At 42.0% G+C, this 16,218-nt stretch overlaps 1 protein-coding gene across 4 annotated transcripts; it reads right to left on the reverse strand.

The window, feature by feature from the left end:
* Positions 1 to 1,587: 1,587 nt before the first annotated feature.
* On the reverse strand, positions 1,588 to 10,292 carry LOC311623149 (protocadherin beta-3-like). 4 transcript variants are annotated; one of them, XM_084884978.1, is made up of 2 exons: positions 9,926 to 10,289; positions 1,588 to 3,886 (listed from the first exon to the last, which is right to left on the reverse strand). In XM_084884978.1, the coding sequence occupies exons 1-2, from the start codon at positions 10,094 to 10,096 to the stop codon at positions 1,703 to 1,705; spliced, it is 2,355 nt and encodes a 784-aa protein (XP_084741104.1). In that variant the 5' UTR covers positions 10,097 to 10,289; the 3' UTR covers positions 1,588 to 1,702. The 4 variants fall into 4 exon arrangements, 3 of the variants coding, with proteins under 3 accessions (XP_084741104.1, XP_084741105.1, XP_084741106.1); XM_084884979.1 differs by having other exon boundaries at positions 1,588 to 3,751; positions 9,791 to 10,288; XM_084884980.1 differs by having other exon boundaries at positions 1,588 to 3,172; positions 9,212 to 10,287.
* Between the last annotated feature and the right edge of the window lie 5,926 nt (positions 10,293 to 16,218).

The raw sequence follows: 16,218 nt of genomic DNA on the forward strand, positions 1-16,218 counted from the left end.
TGCCACCCAAGGGAAACGGGGATGCAGCTCAAACACATCAACAGGTGTTCACCCAGGACTTCTACCTGTGTGTGGCAAAGTGAAGCTAGTTTCTTATAAAGTCGGGGGCTCTTCTTCCCTTCCACAAGACTACCAAAATCAGGTCTGAGTGAAACTTCCAATAGGAGATGAATTCTCAACAAAATATCAGTAAGCACATGAGGAAGACTAACAGCTGAAAAATTGACTCAACAGATAAACGTATATGTAAATAAAATATAGAAATTCAGAACAATATAGAAAAAATTTGAAAGTAAAAGATTTAATTTCTTCAAACAAAAAAGTAATAGTAATTGTGGGGGAGAAAGCATATTGCTGTGAAAACTTGCAAAATGGAAATTGTGAAAAAAAAAAACTACAGTTACTTAAACAAAAGAAAATTCAATATATTGGGTAAATCTCAAGTCAGGACCTAGTAAGTCTCAGAATATCAAGACTAAAAAGAGAGTTAATAATTTTACAGGTAAAGAATAAGAACTAGATTGATATCACTTTTCTTCATCAATGGTGTTAAATACCAAAAGAAGATAAGGAAAATTACTTTAAAAATTCTTGATCAACCTAACTGTTGGCAAAGATTAAGAGTATTAAATATACATGCCAAAACCAGTTTGGCTCAGTGGATAGAATCTCGGTCTGCGGACTGAAGGGTCCCAGGTTCGATTCCTGTCAAGGGCATGTACGTTGGTTGCGGGCACATCCCCAGTAGGGTGTGTGTAGGAGGCGGCTGACTGATGGGTCTCTCTCATCGATGTTTCTAACTCTCTATCCCTCTCTCTTCCTCTCTGTAAAAAATCAATAAAATATATATTTTTAAAAATAAAAAAGTAGGGTTGAATGGGACACCAATCTTACTATGAATCATTTGTAGATCATGTATACAAGTACTGTCTGGACATTTTTAAAAGGACCCCAAGGTCAGTAACATTTATATCTTAAAATTTACTAACCAAATTGTCACCCCACAAGATGCCTTCCTAAACAATGTTTTCATATCAAATGGAAAAGCACAATCAGTTGTTCAAAATGCCTTATGTTTAATTTTTCCAAGCTCGTGAATACACTTTAGGCAAACCTAAGAGTAATTTGCCTATTAGCCTATATTTTGCCCACTTTGAGTCAATATAAGCATAAACAACATTGAAATATTAATTGCAAATGTAAAAACAAAATGAATTATATGTATCACTTTCTTTTAGGTACTATAGCCCGAAAAACATGCTGTGCCTTAAAGATGGAACATCTGAAAGAAAACACATTCTTATCTATCCACAAACTTCATGAACCATAGAAAAGCTGCTTTAGGAATATTATAAGGAACATTATCACTTGCTATGAATATAAAATTTGAAATGAGTTACTTAAAATAAACCTATTTGAAGTCAACATTAAAACATAATGAATTTATTTTAACTTGCCTATTAGAAAAAGAAAAGGAGGCATTAAGACAACATTGTTAAGAAAGAAAACAGATAAAAATATGCAAGGATTAACTAACTTGATACAACCTAAAATCAATATATAAACAAAATGATTGTAAACTAAAGTTTCTTTTTTTCAACTAAAGATTCTTGATTTTGAAAGTATTCATAGTCAAATAACTTTTTATTCTTCTATTAATGAAACCTAAGCTACCGGTATTCCTGAAAATTACAGCTTTGCACTACTCTTGCTCAATGTCTTGAACCAAACTATTGGGAAGAATGGGTTTGAGGAACTTGAACTCACTGGTCCCTGAGCCTCCCATCAGACACACCTCATACTGGTAGCTCTGGGACAGGGTCCCAGTACCGCTCACGTCCACCAGGTGGCCAGCAAGGTGGCCCTCAGGCACAGAGCAGCCACCCGCCCAGGCCGCCCTGCTCCGCCTGCACAGCCGCACCGCCACCAACGCCAGCACCGAGAACAGGAACAGCGACGACACCGCCGCCAGCGCCACCACCAGGTACACGGTCAGCGGATCCGCCCGCGCCTGCTCGGCCGCCGCTTCGGGCAGCGGCAGGTAGGGCTGCGAGAAGCCGTCCACCAGCAGCACGTGCAGCGTGACGCTGGCGGACAGCGCGGGCTCGCCATGGTCCCTGACCAGCACCACCAGCCTGTGCCTGGCCGCGTCGCGCTCGCCCAGCGGCCGCGCCGTGCGCACCTCGCCATTGTGCGCCCACACGCCGAACAGCCCGGGCTCCGTGGCCCTGAGCAGCTGGAACGACAGCCAGGCGTTCTGGCCCGAGTCGGCGTCCACCGCCACCACCTTGCTCACCAGGTAGCCCGGCTCGGCCGCCCTGGGCACCAGCTCGGTGCAGGGCGCGGAGCCGTTGTGCGGCGGGTACAGCACGGAGGGCGCGTTGTCGTTGGCGTCCAGCACCTGCACGCGCACCAGCGCCTGGCTGCTCAGCGCGGGCGCCCCGCGGTCCGTGGCGCCCACGCCGAACTCGAACGCCCGCAGCGCCTCGAAGTCCAGCGCCCGCAGCGCGAACAGCTGGCCGGTGTCGGCGTTGATGGCCACCAGCGAGGCCAGGGGCAGGCGCGGGTCCCGGGGCGGCAGCAGCGAGTAGGTGAGCTGGGCGTTGGCGCCCGCGTCCCTGTCTGTGGCGCTGACGCTGCCGATGTGCAGGGCGGGGCTGTTGTTCTCGCGGAGGAACAGGCTGTAGGAGGGCTGGGTGAAGGCGGGGGCGTTGTCGTTGACATCGGAGACCAGCAGGGTGATGTTGTGCTGGGTTTTCAGCCTGGGGGTCCCCAAGTCGGTGACGGTGATGGTGATGTTGTACTCGGCCTGGCTTTCTCTGTCCAGGGCTCCTTCGGACACCAGGGTATAAAAGTTGTCTACGGATGGTTTTAGGACAAAGGGAAGATTGTTCTGGATGGAACACATCATTCTCCCATTGTCTCCAGAGTCTGGATCCGAAACACTGAAAATGGCCACCACCGTCTCTGGCGAGTTTTCCGGGATCGGGCTGGTAATTGACGACAAGGTCAGCTCTGGTGGGTTGTCATTGACATCAACCACCTGAACTATTACTGTTGATTTTCCGGTAAGACCTCCACCATCCGTGGCTTCTATGTCAACCTCATAACTATTAATTGCCTCGAAATTCAAATATTTGATTAGTTGGATATCACCAGTAATGGGATTTAACTGAAAAGTTTTGGAAATTTCTTCAGAAGCATGAGCAAATGAGTATGCTATTGTCCCAAAAGTCCCTGTATCTAAATCAGAAGCTGAGACAGCGACAATAACAGAGTTAACGGGGCTGTTCTCTAGAACTTCAACCTCATAGAGCGGCTGTGTAAATTCTGGGGCGTTGTCATTTATGTCTAAGACCAGGATGTGGAGCTGAACGTTGCCAGACCTGGGCGGCGACCCGCCATCCAGCGCTGTGAGCGTTAAACTGAACTGCGGCTGCTCCTCGCGGTCCAGCGCTTTGTCCAGCACTAATTCTGGGTACTTCCTTCCATCCCTACGCCTGTTTGTGAGGACGTGGAAATGGGCATTCGGAGTGATGGTGTAGTTTTGGAGGCTGTTTCTCCCCACATCCAAGTCCTCAGCATTTCCCAGTGGAATTATTGTTCCCGCTGGAGTGCTTTCTAGGATTTTCAGCTGCATTTCATTTTCAAAGAATACTGGAGAATGGTCATTGACATCTATGATCTGGAGCTCATTTGGAATAAACTGCAGAGGGTTTTGCAGTAAAATCTGAAAATGCAGTATACATGGCTCTGTGGGGCCGCATAGCTCCTCCCGGTCCAATTTCTCCTGCAGGAGCAAATCACCGGTCTGATGGCTGAGCTGAAGACGCTGTCTGTTCCCTTTAGACACGACTTGGACCCCCCTCGCGGCCAGTTCCCCTACACTGAGCCCCAAATCCTTTGCTAGGTTGGTGACTAAAAAGCCCCTCTCTTTCTCCTCAGCCACAGAGTAGCGTCTCGATTCGGACCCAGCCAGAAACCCACCAAGAAAAACAAAGAGAAACAGGACTTGCCTTTGTCTAAGAAATGGCTCCTCTCCGGCCTCCAATTCATTTTCTGTCATGTTCTTCCAAGAAATATTGCCAAGCTGAGCCTCCGACAGCGCTGGGAAATGCAAAGTCTTTTGCCTCCAACGTTTGGAGAAGATCTAGCAAATAATCCCTCCCAGGGCTCAGATTTGCTTGCTTTAAATCTGTCCAAGCTCACAATTCCTGGTGTGCCGAACCGGATCGGTGCTTTGCGTTACGTACGGAGTACGCACAGTGCCTGTGGTTTAATTCTCCCTCTTAGTCAACAGCGCCACCATGCGTTCGCTCGCAGTTTCTAACTCTTGCAGAAGATGCTTGGGGACTTCTGTTGTTTTGATCTTTTCAATTGCTTATTCCCCTTTCTAAAACCAGTTGACGCTACTGGAGGAGTTTCCTGTGTTACTTGAGTTAAAAAAACACACACACACAACCTAGAGAAACTAAATGCGCCCTTATTTAAAGACTCTTCCTGGCAGAGTCCTCATTGATATGATTTTGCGGAAGTGGACGCCTGCTAGGGCTGCCACACCTGTCTGTAATTATTGAACAAATTTGGAAGGATTTTGCTCGAGTCTACATTATGACGTGCTTCACTATCATATTTGTGTTTTTCTTTATTTCCCAACTTTTGTAAAATGTGCACGAGTTGCTTTTATAGTAAGAAAAAATGTTATGAAAAGATGAACTCATGCATAAAAAGTTATAATAGATGACGTCAGTGGGTATAGCCAGAGACCACAAATATCTCATTCCTTCCATATTTTAACATTCACTCAGGGAGTACAGAGCTTTCTCCTTTTTATTTCACAGTGGTTTTACCAGTATTGGTTTCATCAGTAAGACCGTGTTCCAGGGCAGAATTGAGACTGATCTGTTTGTCTAAACAGATACCTGTTAAGACAAACTTAACTTAAGTTTGTAGAAGTTGGGCATGTAGTGGTAACAAGGCAGGCATATACCTTACACAGTCTTCCATTTAATGGGGTGAAGACTTTGAACAGATGTTCAAACAGTGTGAAAAGTGCTATCTAGGAAATTTACTGAGTGAACTTGAAAGTATGGGTAGGGAGGTCTAATTTTAATGGGGGGCAGGGTTTGAGAAAAAGTTCCCAAAGATGTGCTATATTAATGGAACATGAATGATGAGAAGTTTGCCAGGGTACAGCTACAAAATGGGAAGATTCTGTAAAAACTGACATGTAAAGGCCCCAAGACAGTAAAGCATAGCTATTCTAGACAACAAAGGAAGATCAGTGTACCCAAAATTCCTGTCCCAAAAATAAGTGGGAAGAGAAGGCTGGAGAGGTAGACAGGGGCCAAATAATGGGTGCTTGGATTTTATTCTAAGAATAAAAGGAAGCTAGTGCAATGTTTCAGGCAGGGAAATGAACAACACAAATATTATGTGCTGGATCTAGCTACTTCACAATTATCAGGAATATTACCCAAAGGCTTATCTATTAAGTTTAGTCTTAATATTAGTGATATATAAAATAACAAGATTATATATATATTATATATATATATGTATATATTCTTATTTGATTATAACTGCAAGCTATTGACATAGCTGTTATTATTAGTTTGGGAGGACAGAAATTATGTGACTTATCCAAGATCCTCAGTTAATAAATTGGTTCATCAGAGACTTTGGATAGCAAGATGGTGCTCCACACCACTAATCATCTCAAAATAAGATCTTTCACATTCATCTTAAAATTTTAACAGTATAGCTCAAGCATCAAATGATATAAATATTTTAAGGTAGGCAGACTAACATTAAAAATTAAAATTTTATTTTAATGGCTAGGTCAAAAATTGAACTTCAAGAAATACAGAAAGTTGGATGAATCCAACTTTAAAATTATAAAACACAAAATACCATTTTCCCATTTGTATTCCTTAAGCTGTGGCTAGAAGAGGTAAGACAAATTAAGCAGGAAGTGAAAAGGAAAAATATGTTGAAGGAAATAGACAGCAAGAACTGAAAAACTGCATCATGTTCAAATAATAGTGATCACTTCAATTAATAACCTATATATTCTATATAAATTCAGTATGCATCAGAGAGCACTTAATTCCAGAAAAAGTTTGTCCTGTAAGTATTTAAATATCAATATCTATCACAGGTGAAAAAAAAGAGACTTCTTTCTTTCAATCAGTCATTCAAGCATTTTATTAAGAACCTATCATTTTCAAGTCATTGTATTAATCATGCAATAAATGGGAGCAGTTGAGAAACATGATTCAAGCACCTAAAAAGAAAAAAGCATTGAAAAGTAGAAAATTGAAAGGGGAAAGGAGAAGTAGTCCATGAAAAAAAAAAAAAAAGGGAATGAGCAGATAAATATTTCCCCATGAGCTTATTTCCAATTGAATCAGAAATGCTCCAGAAAATTTTGAAAAAAAATGCAATGTTAAACTACATTCAAAGTTTCTAAAATTTGGTTAAGGACAAAGATACACATTCCCTCAAATATTTTTAAAAAAATGTAATCTCTGCTTGTTTCAATTCCACCTTTTAAAAATCTGTTTTAATTATTAAAAACTTTCTATTTGAAATTCAAGAGATTTGATAAATTCAATTAAATTTTGTGTACTGGCCTTGTAAACTGCAGCTTTGCTAAATGTACTCATAACTGTAACTTTTTTTTGAGAATTATTGTAGAGTTTTCCACATACATAATCAGGTCATCAGCAAATATAGTTTTACTTCTTTATATCTCCCCCAAACTTTTTTTAAAATACCGAAAACTTGAAGATTAGCATGTCTTTGAAAATGATTGGGCATGTCTTATGCATTTCACTACAGTTTGGAATATTATTAGTTGATTTATTGAATACTTTTTAAAAAACATATTTTATTGATTTTTTTACAGAGAGGAAGGGAGAGGGAGAGTTAGAAACATTGATGAGAGAGAAACATAGATCAGCTGCTTCCTGCACACCCCCCACTGGGGATGTGCCCACAATCAAGGTACATGCTCTTGACCAGAATCAAACCTGGGAACCTTGTGTCCCCAGGCCGATGCTCTATCCACTGAGCCAAACCAGTTAGTGCATATAGAATACTTTTAATGGGAATGGTTTGTGCAATACAACAGTCAAAGTTCTCACATCTCTAAAGAATCACAACTTCCATGTATGGCCACTTTGTGATAGTATATATTTAGAAAAAATGTGACAGAGTACTTTATTTTTCATGAATCTACCTAAATGGCTTTAGCCAATGTGACTTCACAAGATAAAACTTACACTAGCCTAAGAGTATAGAAAACAAATATTCTGGGATTTTAAAAAAAAAAAAAGCCTGTAGGAATAGCAAACATTAAAAAATGTATGACTGCAAAAGTACTTAAGCCCTAGGAAAAGGAGGTATAGAAAGAGATGCTTTAACTTAAAAATTCAGACTTTTGGGGAAACAATATTTACTTTCACATTTTAAGTGGAATTGAGGTACAGAGAGACTAATTGCCAATGAGAATACAAAGAAAATTAGCATTCATTATACCACAAAGCAACACATTTAGAAACACCAGTAACATGCATTGAATTGAAATGCGATATTTACATTTCAAATAAAAGGAAACAACCTCAATGGGCAGAGCAGTAAAAAGGGATTTTTCACAAATTAACTGAGACTAGAATCAGTAGACCCCTACTGATTCTTAACTGAATTCAGAGCTGTTCCTGAAACTGGGGTTTGCCTCATTTGCCCTCTCCTCACCTGGAGCAAGGAAGTTGGGAAGAATGGGTTTGAGGAACTTGAACTCACTGGTCCCTGAGCCTCCCATCAGACACACCTCATACTGGTAGCTCTGGGACAGGGTCCCAGTACCGCTCACGTCCACCAGGTGGCCAGCAAGGTGGCCCTCAGGCACCGAGCAGCCACCCGCCCAGGCCGCCCTGTTCCGCCTGCACAGCCGCACCGCCACCAACGCCAGCACCGAGAGCAGGAACAGCGACGACACCGCCGCCAGCGCCACCACCAGGTACACGGTCAGCGGATCCGCCCGCGCCTGCTCGGCCGCCGCTTCGGGCAGCGGCAGGTAGGGCTGCGAGAAGCCGTCCACCAGCAGCACGTGCAGCGTGACGCTGGCGGACAGCGCGGGCTCGCCATGGTCCCTGACCAGCACCACCAGCCTGTGCCTGGCCGCGTCGCGCTCGCCCAGCGGCCGCGCCGTGCGCACCTCGCCATTGTGCGCCCACACGCCGAACAGCCCGGGCTCCGTGGCCCTGAGCAGCTGGAACGACAGCCAGGCGTTCTGGCCCGAGTCGGCGTCCACCGCCACCACCTTGCTCACCAGGTAGCCCGGCTCGGCCGCCCTGGGCACCAGCTCGGTGCAGGGCGCGGAGCCGTTGTGCGGCGGGTACAGCACGGAGGGCGCGTTGTCGTTGGCGTCCAGCACCTGCACGCGCACCAGCGCCTGGCTGCTCAGCGCGGGCGCCCCGCGGTCCGTGGCGCCCACGCCGAACTCGAACGCCCGCAGCGCCTCGAAGTCCAGCGCCCGCAGCGCGAACAGCTGGCCGGTGTCGGCGTTGATGGCCACCAGCGAGGCCAGGGGCAGGCGCGGGTCCCGGGACGGCAGCAGCGAGTAGGTGAGCTGGGCATTGGCGCCCGCGTCCCTGTCTGTGGCGCTGACGCTGCCGAAGTGCAGGGCGGGGCTGTTGTTCTCGCGGAGGAACAGGCTGTAGGAGGGCTGGGTGAAGGCGGGGGCGTTGTCGTTGACGTCGGAGACCAGCAGGGTGATGTTGTGCTGGGTTTTCAGCCTGGGGGTCCCCATGTCGGTGACGGTGATGGTGATGTTGTACTCAGATGTCATCTCTCGGTCCAGGGCTGTGTTTGTCACTATAGTGTAAAAATTCTCAACAGACGGTTTAAGGAAGAACGGAAGGTGATCTTGGATGGAGCAAACCATCCTTCCATTGTCTCCCGAGTCAGGATCTGAAACACTGAATACAGCAATGACCGTCTCCTGCAAGTTTTCTGGGATTTCATTGATAAGCGTTGACATGGTCAGTTCCGGAGGGTTGTCATTCAAATCTATCACGTGGACAAGCACCACACAACTTCCAGAAAGACCCCCACCATCTATCGCCTGAATATTTAATGTATAAGTCTGAATGGATTCAAAATCCAGTTCCTGTGTTAAAAGGAGTTCTCCCGATTTTGCATTTATTCTAAAAGTTTTGCGAATATCTTCGGAAGCTTGGGAGAAGACATAAGATATTTCTCCATTGGCCCCAATGTCTAAGTCTCTAGCCGAGACCATAGCAACCTGGGATCCAATGGGGCTGTTTTCCAGAACCTGAACTTCATAGAGCAACCTTGCAAATTCCGGGGCATTATCATTGATGTCCAAGACTTCAATGCGGACCTGGGTGGTTCCAGACCGGGGTGGCTTCCCGCCATCCAGCGCCGTTAGAGTTAACGTGATCTCAGACTGTTCCTCGCGGTCCAGCGCTTTGTCCAGCACCAGCTGTGGTGATATCAAGCCCTCGGAACTGTTTTGCAATTTCAGATGGAAGTGGGAATTGGAGCTGACTGTGTAACTTTGGAGACTGTTGCTTCCCACATCCAAATCCTGGGCACATTCTATTAAGAAAGCAGTCCCAGGAGTGATACTTTCTGAGATTTTCAAAATTATTTCTTTGTCTAGGAAAACCGGGGGATGATCATTTATATCCCTAATCCATAGCTCAGCCTGAAAAAACTGCAAAGGATTTTCCAGTAACACCTGGAAGGGTAGCACGCAGGGCTCGGTAGGGCCGCACAGCTCCTCCCGGTCCAGCTGCTCATTTAACAACAAATCCCCGGTCTGCCTATCCAAGTGCAAACGCATTTTTTTCCCTTTGTAAACTACGCGGGCCCCTCTCGCAGCCAGCTCATCTACCTCCAATCCCAGGTCTTTTAACAAATTGGCCACAAAGGAGCCACTCTCCATTTCCTCGGCCACCGAATAACGCCTCGGCGCGGAACCAGCCTGAGCTGTGCCCAGCAAAACAAAGAATATCAAGACTTGCCTTTGTTTCAGAAAGCGTTCCTTTCCTTCTCTGGCCTCCATCTCCTTCCGCTCTCCCAGCAAACCTGACCCAGCTCCGGCTCGCGCGGTGGCTGACTCCCAGTTTGTCCCAGCTACTGGGATAAGTGAAGACGCCTAGGGCCCGAACTTCCCGGATCTACAGCCCTAGAAAGCCTCCGCTTCCTGCTCGATTCTTTAGCAGAGCATCTGGCTTAAAGGAGGGCAGACTGGTCGCCTTCTTCCTTCTACTTCTAATGCTGCAGCGCCACCCCGCGTCCTTTCCGAGTATGTACTGTCTCCAAAACATTAAGAAAATCCCAATCCCTTCTTTCACACTGATGACAATGGAATACTTTCAAGTGGTGTCTTCCAAGTCTTACCTCATTTCGAAAGGTTTTTTCATTGTGCCCACAACGACATGCCAAACATAGACAACCTTCCATCCTAGTTTCCTCACAGATTCAAGCAGTTATTTTTAAACTGGGGGTTGGGGTAGGAATGAACTTCTGAAACTGGAAGGGAGTAATTTCAGTCCTAGGATGAAAAAAGGCTTTGACTAATCAGTCTCCAGTTTTTATTCAGAGCTCCAGCATGCGCACATCTCAGTAGGGGGCTAGCAAGGTTACATTCCTCACGCTTAAGCCAACAGAAAAGTACAGAGACCCAGGTAAAGCACAGAATTCACATAAGAACATTCTCATGGACACTGAGATATTCTTTTTACTCATGTTTCTCTCCTGCACTCTCCCGCTTTACATGTTCCTGAGATTTGGTGCATTCCATCCACATGAAATTTTCCTAGCATAGCTGGGTAATTCTTCTTAGGAATGTATCAATATTTTTATTTCCTTTCTAACAGATAAGAGTGTTAATTTATATAACTTCAATTATTGCATCTAGCAACATTAATCATTTCATAATATCAAATACCCAGTAAATATTGAAAAATTTTCCAGTTATCTTTTTGTGTGTTTTTTAAATATGTGATCAAAAGAAATGAATTCTCAATTTTTAAAAAAAAGCCATGGAGGAAATAAATGTATATTGTTTAGTGAAAGAAGTCAGTCTGAAAAGGCTACCTATGCTATTATTGCAAGTACCTGACATTTTGGAAAAAGTATAGGTGTGTTAAGATTAGCTGTTACAAGGGAGGGGGGCAGTGAATAAGAGGTAAAATATGGGGTCTTGGGGACACTGAGACACTGTAATAATGGATACATGGCATTACACACTTGTCAAAACCCATACAATGTACAACACAAAGAGTGAACCCTAATGCCAACTACAGACTTTAGTTAATAATAATGGCTCAATATGGATTAATCAGTTATAATAAATGTACCACACTAATGCAAGATGGTAATACTAGAATAACTGAGTGGAAGAACGTGGGTATATGGGAACTCTGTATTATCTGCATAATTTTCTCTAAAACCTAAAACTGTTCTAAAAAATAAAGTATATTAATTAAATATTCATATGAAAACATGTTTCAAATGTACTGTATGGAAAAGTTAAAAAGAACTATACCAACATAATTATACCTAATTGAAAACTTAAAAGTTATTTGTATTTTATCTTATTTGTTGAATCTATATATTTTACTCTACACATTATTTTACTCTCTTTGTTTTCTGACCCATTTGAAAGCAACTTGAAGACATCATGACACTTCACCTCTAAATATTTCACTTCACCAGGCATCTCGCAAGTATATCCCACACATTCATAATGCCACTATCACACTTAAAATTAACAATAATTTTCTAATGACAATTATCCAGTCCTTATTTAAAAAATCCAGTCCTGCCAAAACCGGTTTGGCTCAATGGATAGAGCGTCGGCTTGGGGACTGAAAGGTCCCGGGTTCGATTCTGGTCAAGGGCATGTACCTTGGTTGCGGGCATATCCCCAGTAGGGGGTGTGCAAGAGGCAGCTGATCAATGACTCTCTCATCGATGTTTCTAACTCTCTATCTCTCTCCCTTCCTCTCTGTACAAAATCAATAAAATATATTTTTTAAAAAATCCAGTCCTTATAAAATCTCAGCCCTAGCCGGTTTGGCTCAGTGGATAGTCAGCTTGGGAACTAAAGGGTCCCAGGTTTGATTCTGGTCAAGGGCGTATGCCTGGGTTGCAAGCTCAATCCCTGGTAGGGGGCGTGCAGGAGGCAGGTAATCAGTGATTCTCATCATTGATGTTTCTATCTCTCCCTCTCCCTTTTTCTCTGAAATCAATAAAACTATATTAAATTTTAAATCTCATTATCTTTCCATTATCCTTCCCTGATTTTCTTCAACTTGGAAAGAATTCATGTTCACTCTTGAGATTTGTGTTTGTTTTTTAACAAATGTGCTTGCTTTCTTAACTACCTGTTATAAGAAATGTCTTAGAAATTTTTAAACCAAATTTTATGATTGTATTGGGTGTTATATCTGTTTATTCTAGAAGAGTCTCCCATCTTTTATGATATTTAATTTCTTAAAGTGTTCAGACCAGTTGTCTTAAAGGGTATTCTACATTATGAACTTATCTGATTGTTCCCTCATGGTGTCATTAAACCTGTACCTTTATCCTCTGTATTTCCAGAAAACTGGAATGGATGATTTAGAAAATGTAACAATGGCATAACATTTTTAAAGATCTCATTTATTTATTGTATTTGGGTTTTAAAAATTGAGCAATTACAAGTTCCCTTTCTTAACATTTAGAAATAAATTCCTATTGTGTTCTGTTATGATTTCTTCTTTTCATTATTATTTTATAATACTATAACCCAAAATATTTTAATGCATTGACATTGAGCATTTAATACACTTTATCCAGGTGAATAAAACCCAAGACCCAAGACTTTAAAAAACAATCTCTACACAGACTGCAAACCTTAGTTAAGATCAGATAGAGATATAATGATGATCATGGACATCATAAAAGAAAATAATGACTAGCAAATCACTTGAAATTTTACATTTAACCAAGCATATACTTATTTAGTTATGATAGGTTCTCTGAATTAAGACAGTTATGGTGAATTTGGGAATAGCACAAAGGAGAGGAAAGTTTGAGTCATAGGTGTTCTCACAATTCATAAGGTTTCATTATTCTTTCCATTTCAATGCTATCCATACATCTAGAAATAAATGGATATTTATTTCTAGTCATTCTCCAGAGATGACTGAACCAGTACTGATTTTTTATCAGTGGTTTCCAGGTTTCAATGCATTATATCCAGTGTTATTTTCTTTTCTTTTAAATCCTCACTCAATGATATTTTTTCCATTGATTTTCAGACAGTAGAAAGGAGGGAGGAGGAGAGGTGAAGAAAGAGAAATATGGATGTGAGAGAGACACACCAATTGGTTGCTCTGGTATGCACCCCAACCAAGGCCAAGAATCCAACCCTCCAATGGTCTGCAGCTCACAATCTAACTTTACACTCAGTGATCAGATGGCAAAAGAGAGGTTCCTGTGGGAAATACTAGTATATGAAAAATATCCTAACATGGGAAGGGATGATTCTAGCACCTTTTATTGTATTAGGGTAGAAATTTTGGACCTGTGGTAACAGTCAAACAATTTATTTTGCCTTATTAAGGAGACAAAAAAATATGTTTTTCTGTAATCTATCAAGATATGCACTTCATAAAGCTCAAGCAAGCAGGATTTCAAAGTAAAGGTGACTCAAGCAGGGATTTATTCTTTTCCCTGATACAAATATGCAACTAATGGTTTTAAAACAGAATTTGCATAAGAATCTTGGAGTTTTTTAGTTTAAGGAGAATCATCATAGTCTACTGGTACAAACTGTTTCCTTGAAAAAAAAAATCTTGATCAGATATTACCTTGAGTTCTAGCTCGATTTGAGTATATATAGATTGTTTTTGCCAGTCTATATTACATGAAATTTTCTTTTAATGTATTGGAGATGCTGGAATATTAATTGCTAAAGAATGAATTACTTTTGATGTTTAAAAAAACAGAAAACAGTAAAAATTAACAATACAAATATAACACTGCAATAAATGAGCTACTCAGAAACTTATGCCTTAAATAATGAAAGAGACATTTATTTCCATCAATGAAACTTTCTCCCTGTACAGTTTGACCCTTGAACAATGTATGTTTAAACTACGGGTCTACTTATATGGGGATTCTTTTCAATAAATACCTGTACTATTTTCCATCTGTTGTTGGGGGTTTGCGGATATGGAGAACTGATTGTTTGCACTGATCTACACCATTTAAACAGGGAACTTCAACATCTGTAGTATTTTCAGGGGTCCTGGAACCAATCCCCCTTGGATACCAAGGAACAAGTTTGGTGGGAGTCAAAAGTTATATGGGGATTTTAACTGTGTGAGGGTCAGCACCTCTAACTCCTGCATTATTCAAAGTCAAATGTAGTTTTATATCTGTTTTTGATTTTGTGTCATCATCACATGGCTTTTTTCAAATATAAAGAACTACATAATATAATATTAACCATCTCAAATAAATAGTTATTTGAATTTAATAGATGGGAACCAATCCTGCTGGAAAGTAGACTATTACAATGTATCAGCCATCATCCATGAAATATCAAGAAAAGCAAAAGATGACTTTAAAATAGCTTGACCTTGCATGGGAAGTTATTAAGACTATTGGTTTATATATAGACCTGAAATGAGTTTTCTTGTCAAACTTCCAGATACCTGTGAGAACGGTCCACACACAGTTTTAGAGGTAACTTACCTTTGGAAGATCAAAGAAAATTAGGTATGAGCAGAAAAAAATATGCATTTGTTTCTGTACTCAACAAGAAAGAGGCTACTGGCTTCTAAACAAAGACCACTGTGAGGTAAATAAGAAGATAAAAATAGCTAAGCCGTTAGTACTTGTTGACTATATATTAACAACTGCTTATGTTTCAGAAGAAAATTCTACTTAAGTTAGAGCCATAAAATACCATGTTATTTCCTCTCCTTTCTACCCAGAATCTTAAAGCAAGAATGCCAAAGATGATATTTGTCTTTACCTCTTGTCTTGTTTTCAGCTTCGAGGAACCTAATTCCATTTGCAATAGAGTGATGTTGCATGTATCTCCCTCATCTCTGTATTGCACTAGGTTGGCAAAATATGGACAATTTTTAACATTCAATGAAAAAAATTATGGAAGGATTGAGGCATTTTCTTTTTATTCCAGAATACTGAGAGGATGATCCATAAAGAGGTGATGTCTGTTTCTAGAGGTACTCCAGGATGAGCAGATAGGTATCAAAATGACCAATTCAATGGACATGCCATCCAACAGCCTTCACATGAAGAAATATATTTCTGAAACGATTTCCAAAGGGAATGCCTGAGACATTGCCTGGTAATTTTCTTGCATTAGCGCTTTATAATGCACAGATGTCAGTAGCATTTAAGATATTTGGTGAGTACTTTCCAGAGCTTGGAGAATTCAGTGAGTCTGGAGAGATCATGCAGCCGTTTCTTACTTATTGAGACACAAATCTTCAGGTTGTCACTGACTGTCGCGATTTGGACCTTAGGAGGTCCCAGACAAGTGTTGATACCTACCATTCCTTTCTGTGAGAGTTAAACTTACCTTGGGTTGTTCTTCATCCAGCCATTTCCCACCACGGATGGGAAAATTGTTTATGCCATGATTGTGGTGCTCATTATTGTGAAAATGGAAATTAAACTGATTGTGTAGTTTCCCATCATTATACATTCACCCAAATCTCATGCATGTCCCCGGTGCACATTCTGGAATGCTCAAATGAAATTTTCAAAGGGTTATCATCTCAGACTCGGGTTTTTCTAATAAAACAAACGTTTGCAGGCAATACTTGCAGAGCGCAGGAGTCTGGATTCCTGTTGGGGAGCAAAGGCTCCTCTGCGGCTGGATGTAAACCGTCGTTGAGCTCTTCGGAAACCTCCCTGCTCTCACCTACCCTCCTGCGCTACAGAAACGCTCCCCTCTCAGCCTTCAGCGCCGACGCTGCAAAAATTCTGACAATAAACCCAGCTTTCCTCTTCCTGGACCATCTGCGTTATGGCTATGCCTAAGAAGAAAGAAAAACTCACCACTTGCCTCTTCTGCCAGATTTTCTCTCGCACGATTTCCTGAATATTCTCTGAGTACGTTATCTTAATAAAAGAAGCCTTCGAAAGCCTTGTAAG

This window comes from Pipistrellus hanaki, assembly GCF_964339955.1.
Source record: "Pipistrellus hanaki genome assembly, chromosome: 5".
NCBI classification, from domain to species: Eukaryota; Metazoa; Chordata; class Mammalia; order Chiroptera; family Vespertilionidae; genus Pipistrellus; species Pipistrellus hanaki.

Coding starts and splice junctions, on each gene's coding strand:
- LOC311623149 (XM_084884978.1), bottom strand. CDS start 10,096: ATGGAGGCCAGAGAAGGAAAGGAACGCTTTCTGAAACAAAGGCAAGTC. Junction 3,887..9,925: donor TAAAAGACCTGGGATTGGAG/GTAGATGAGCTG, acceptor TTGGGGCTCAGT/GTAGGGGAACTGGCCGCGAG.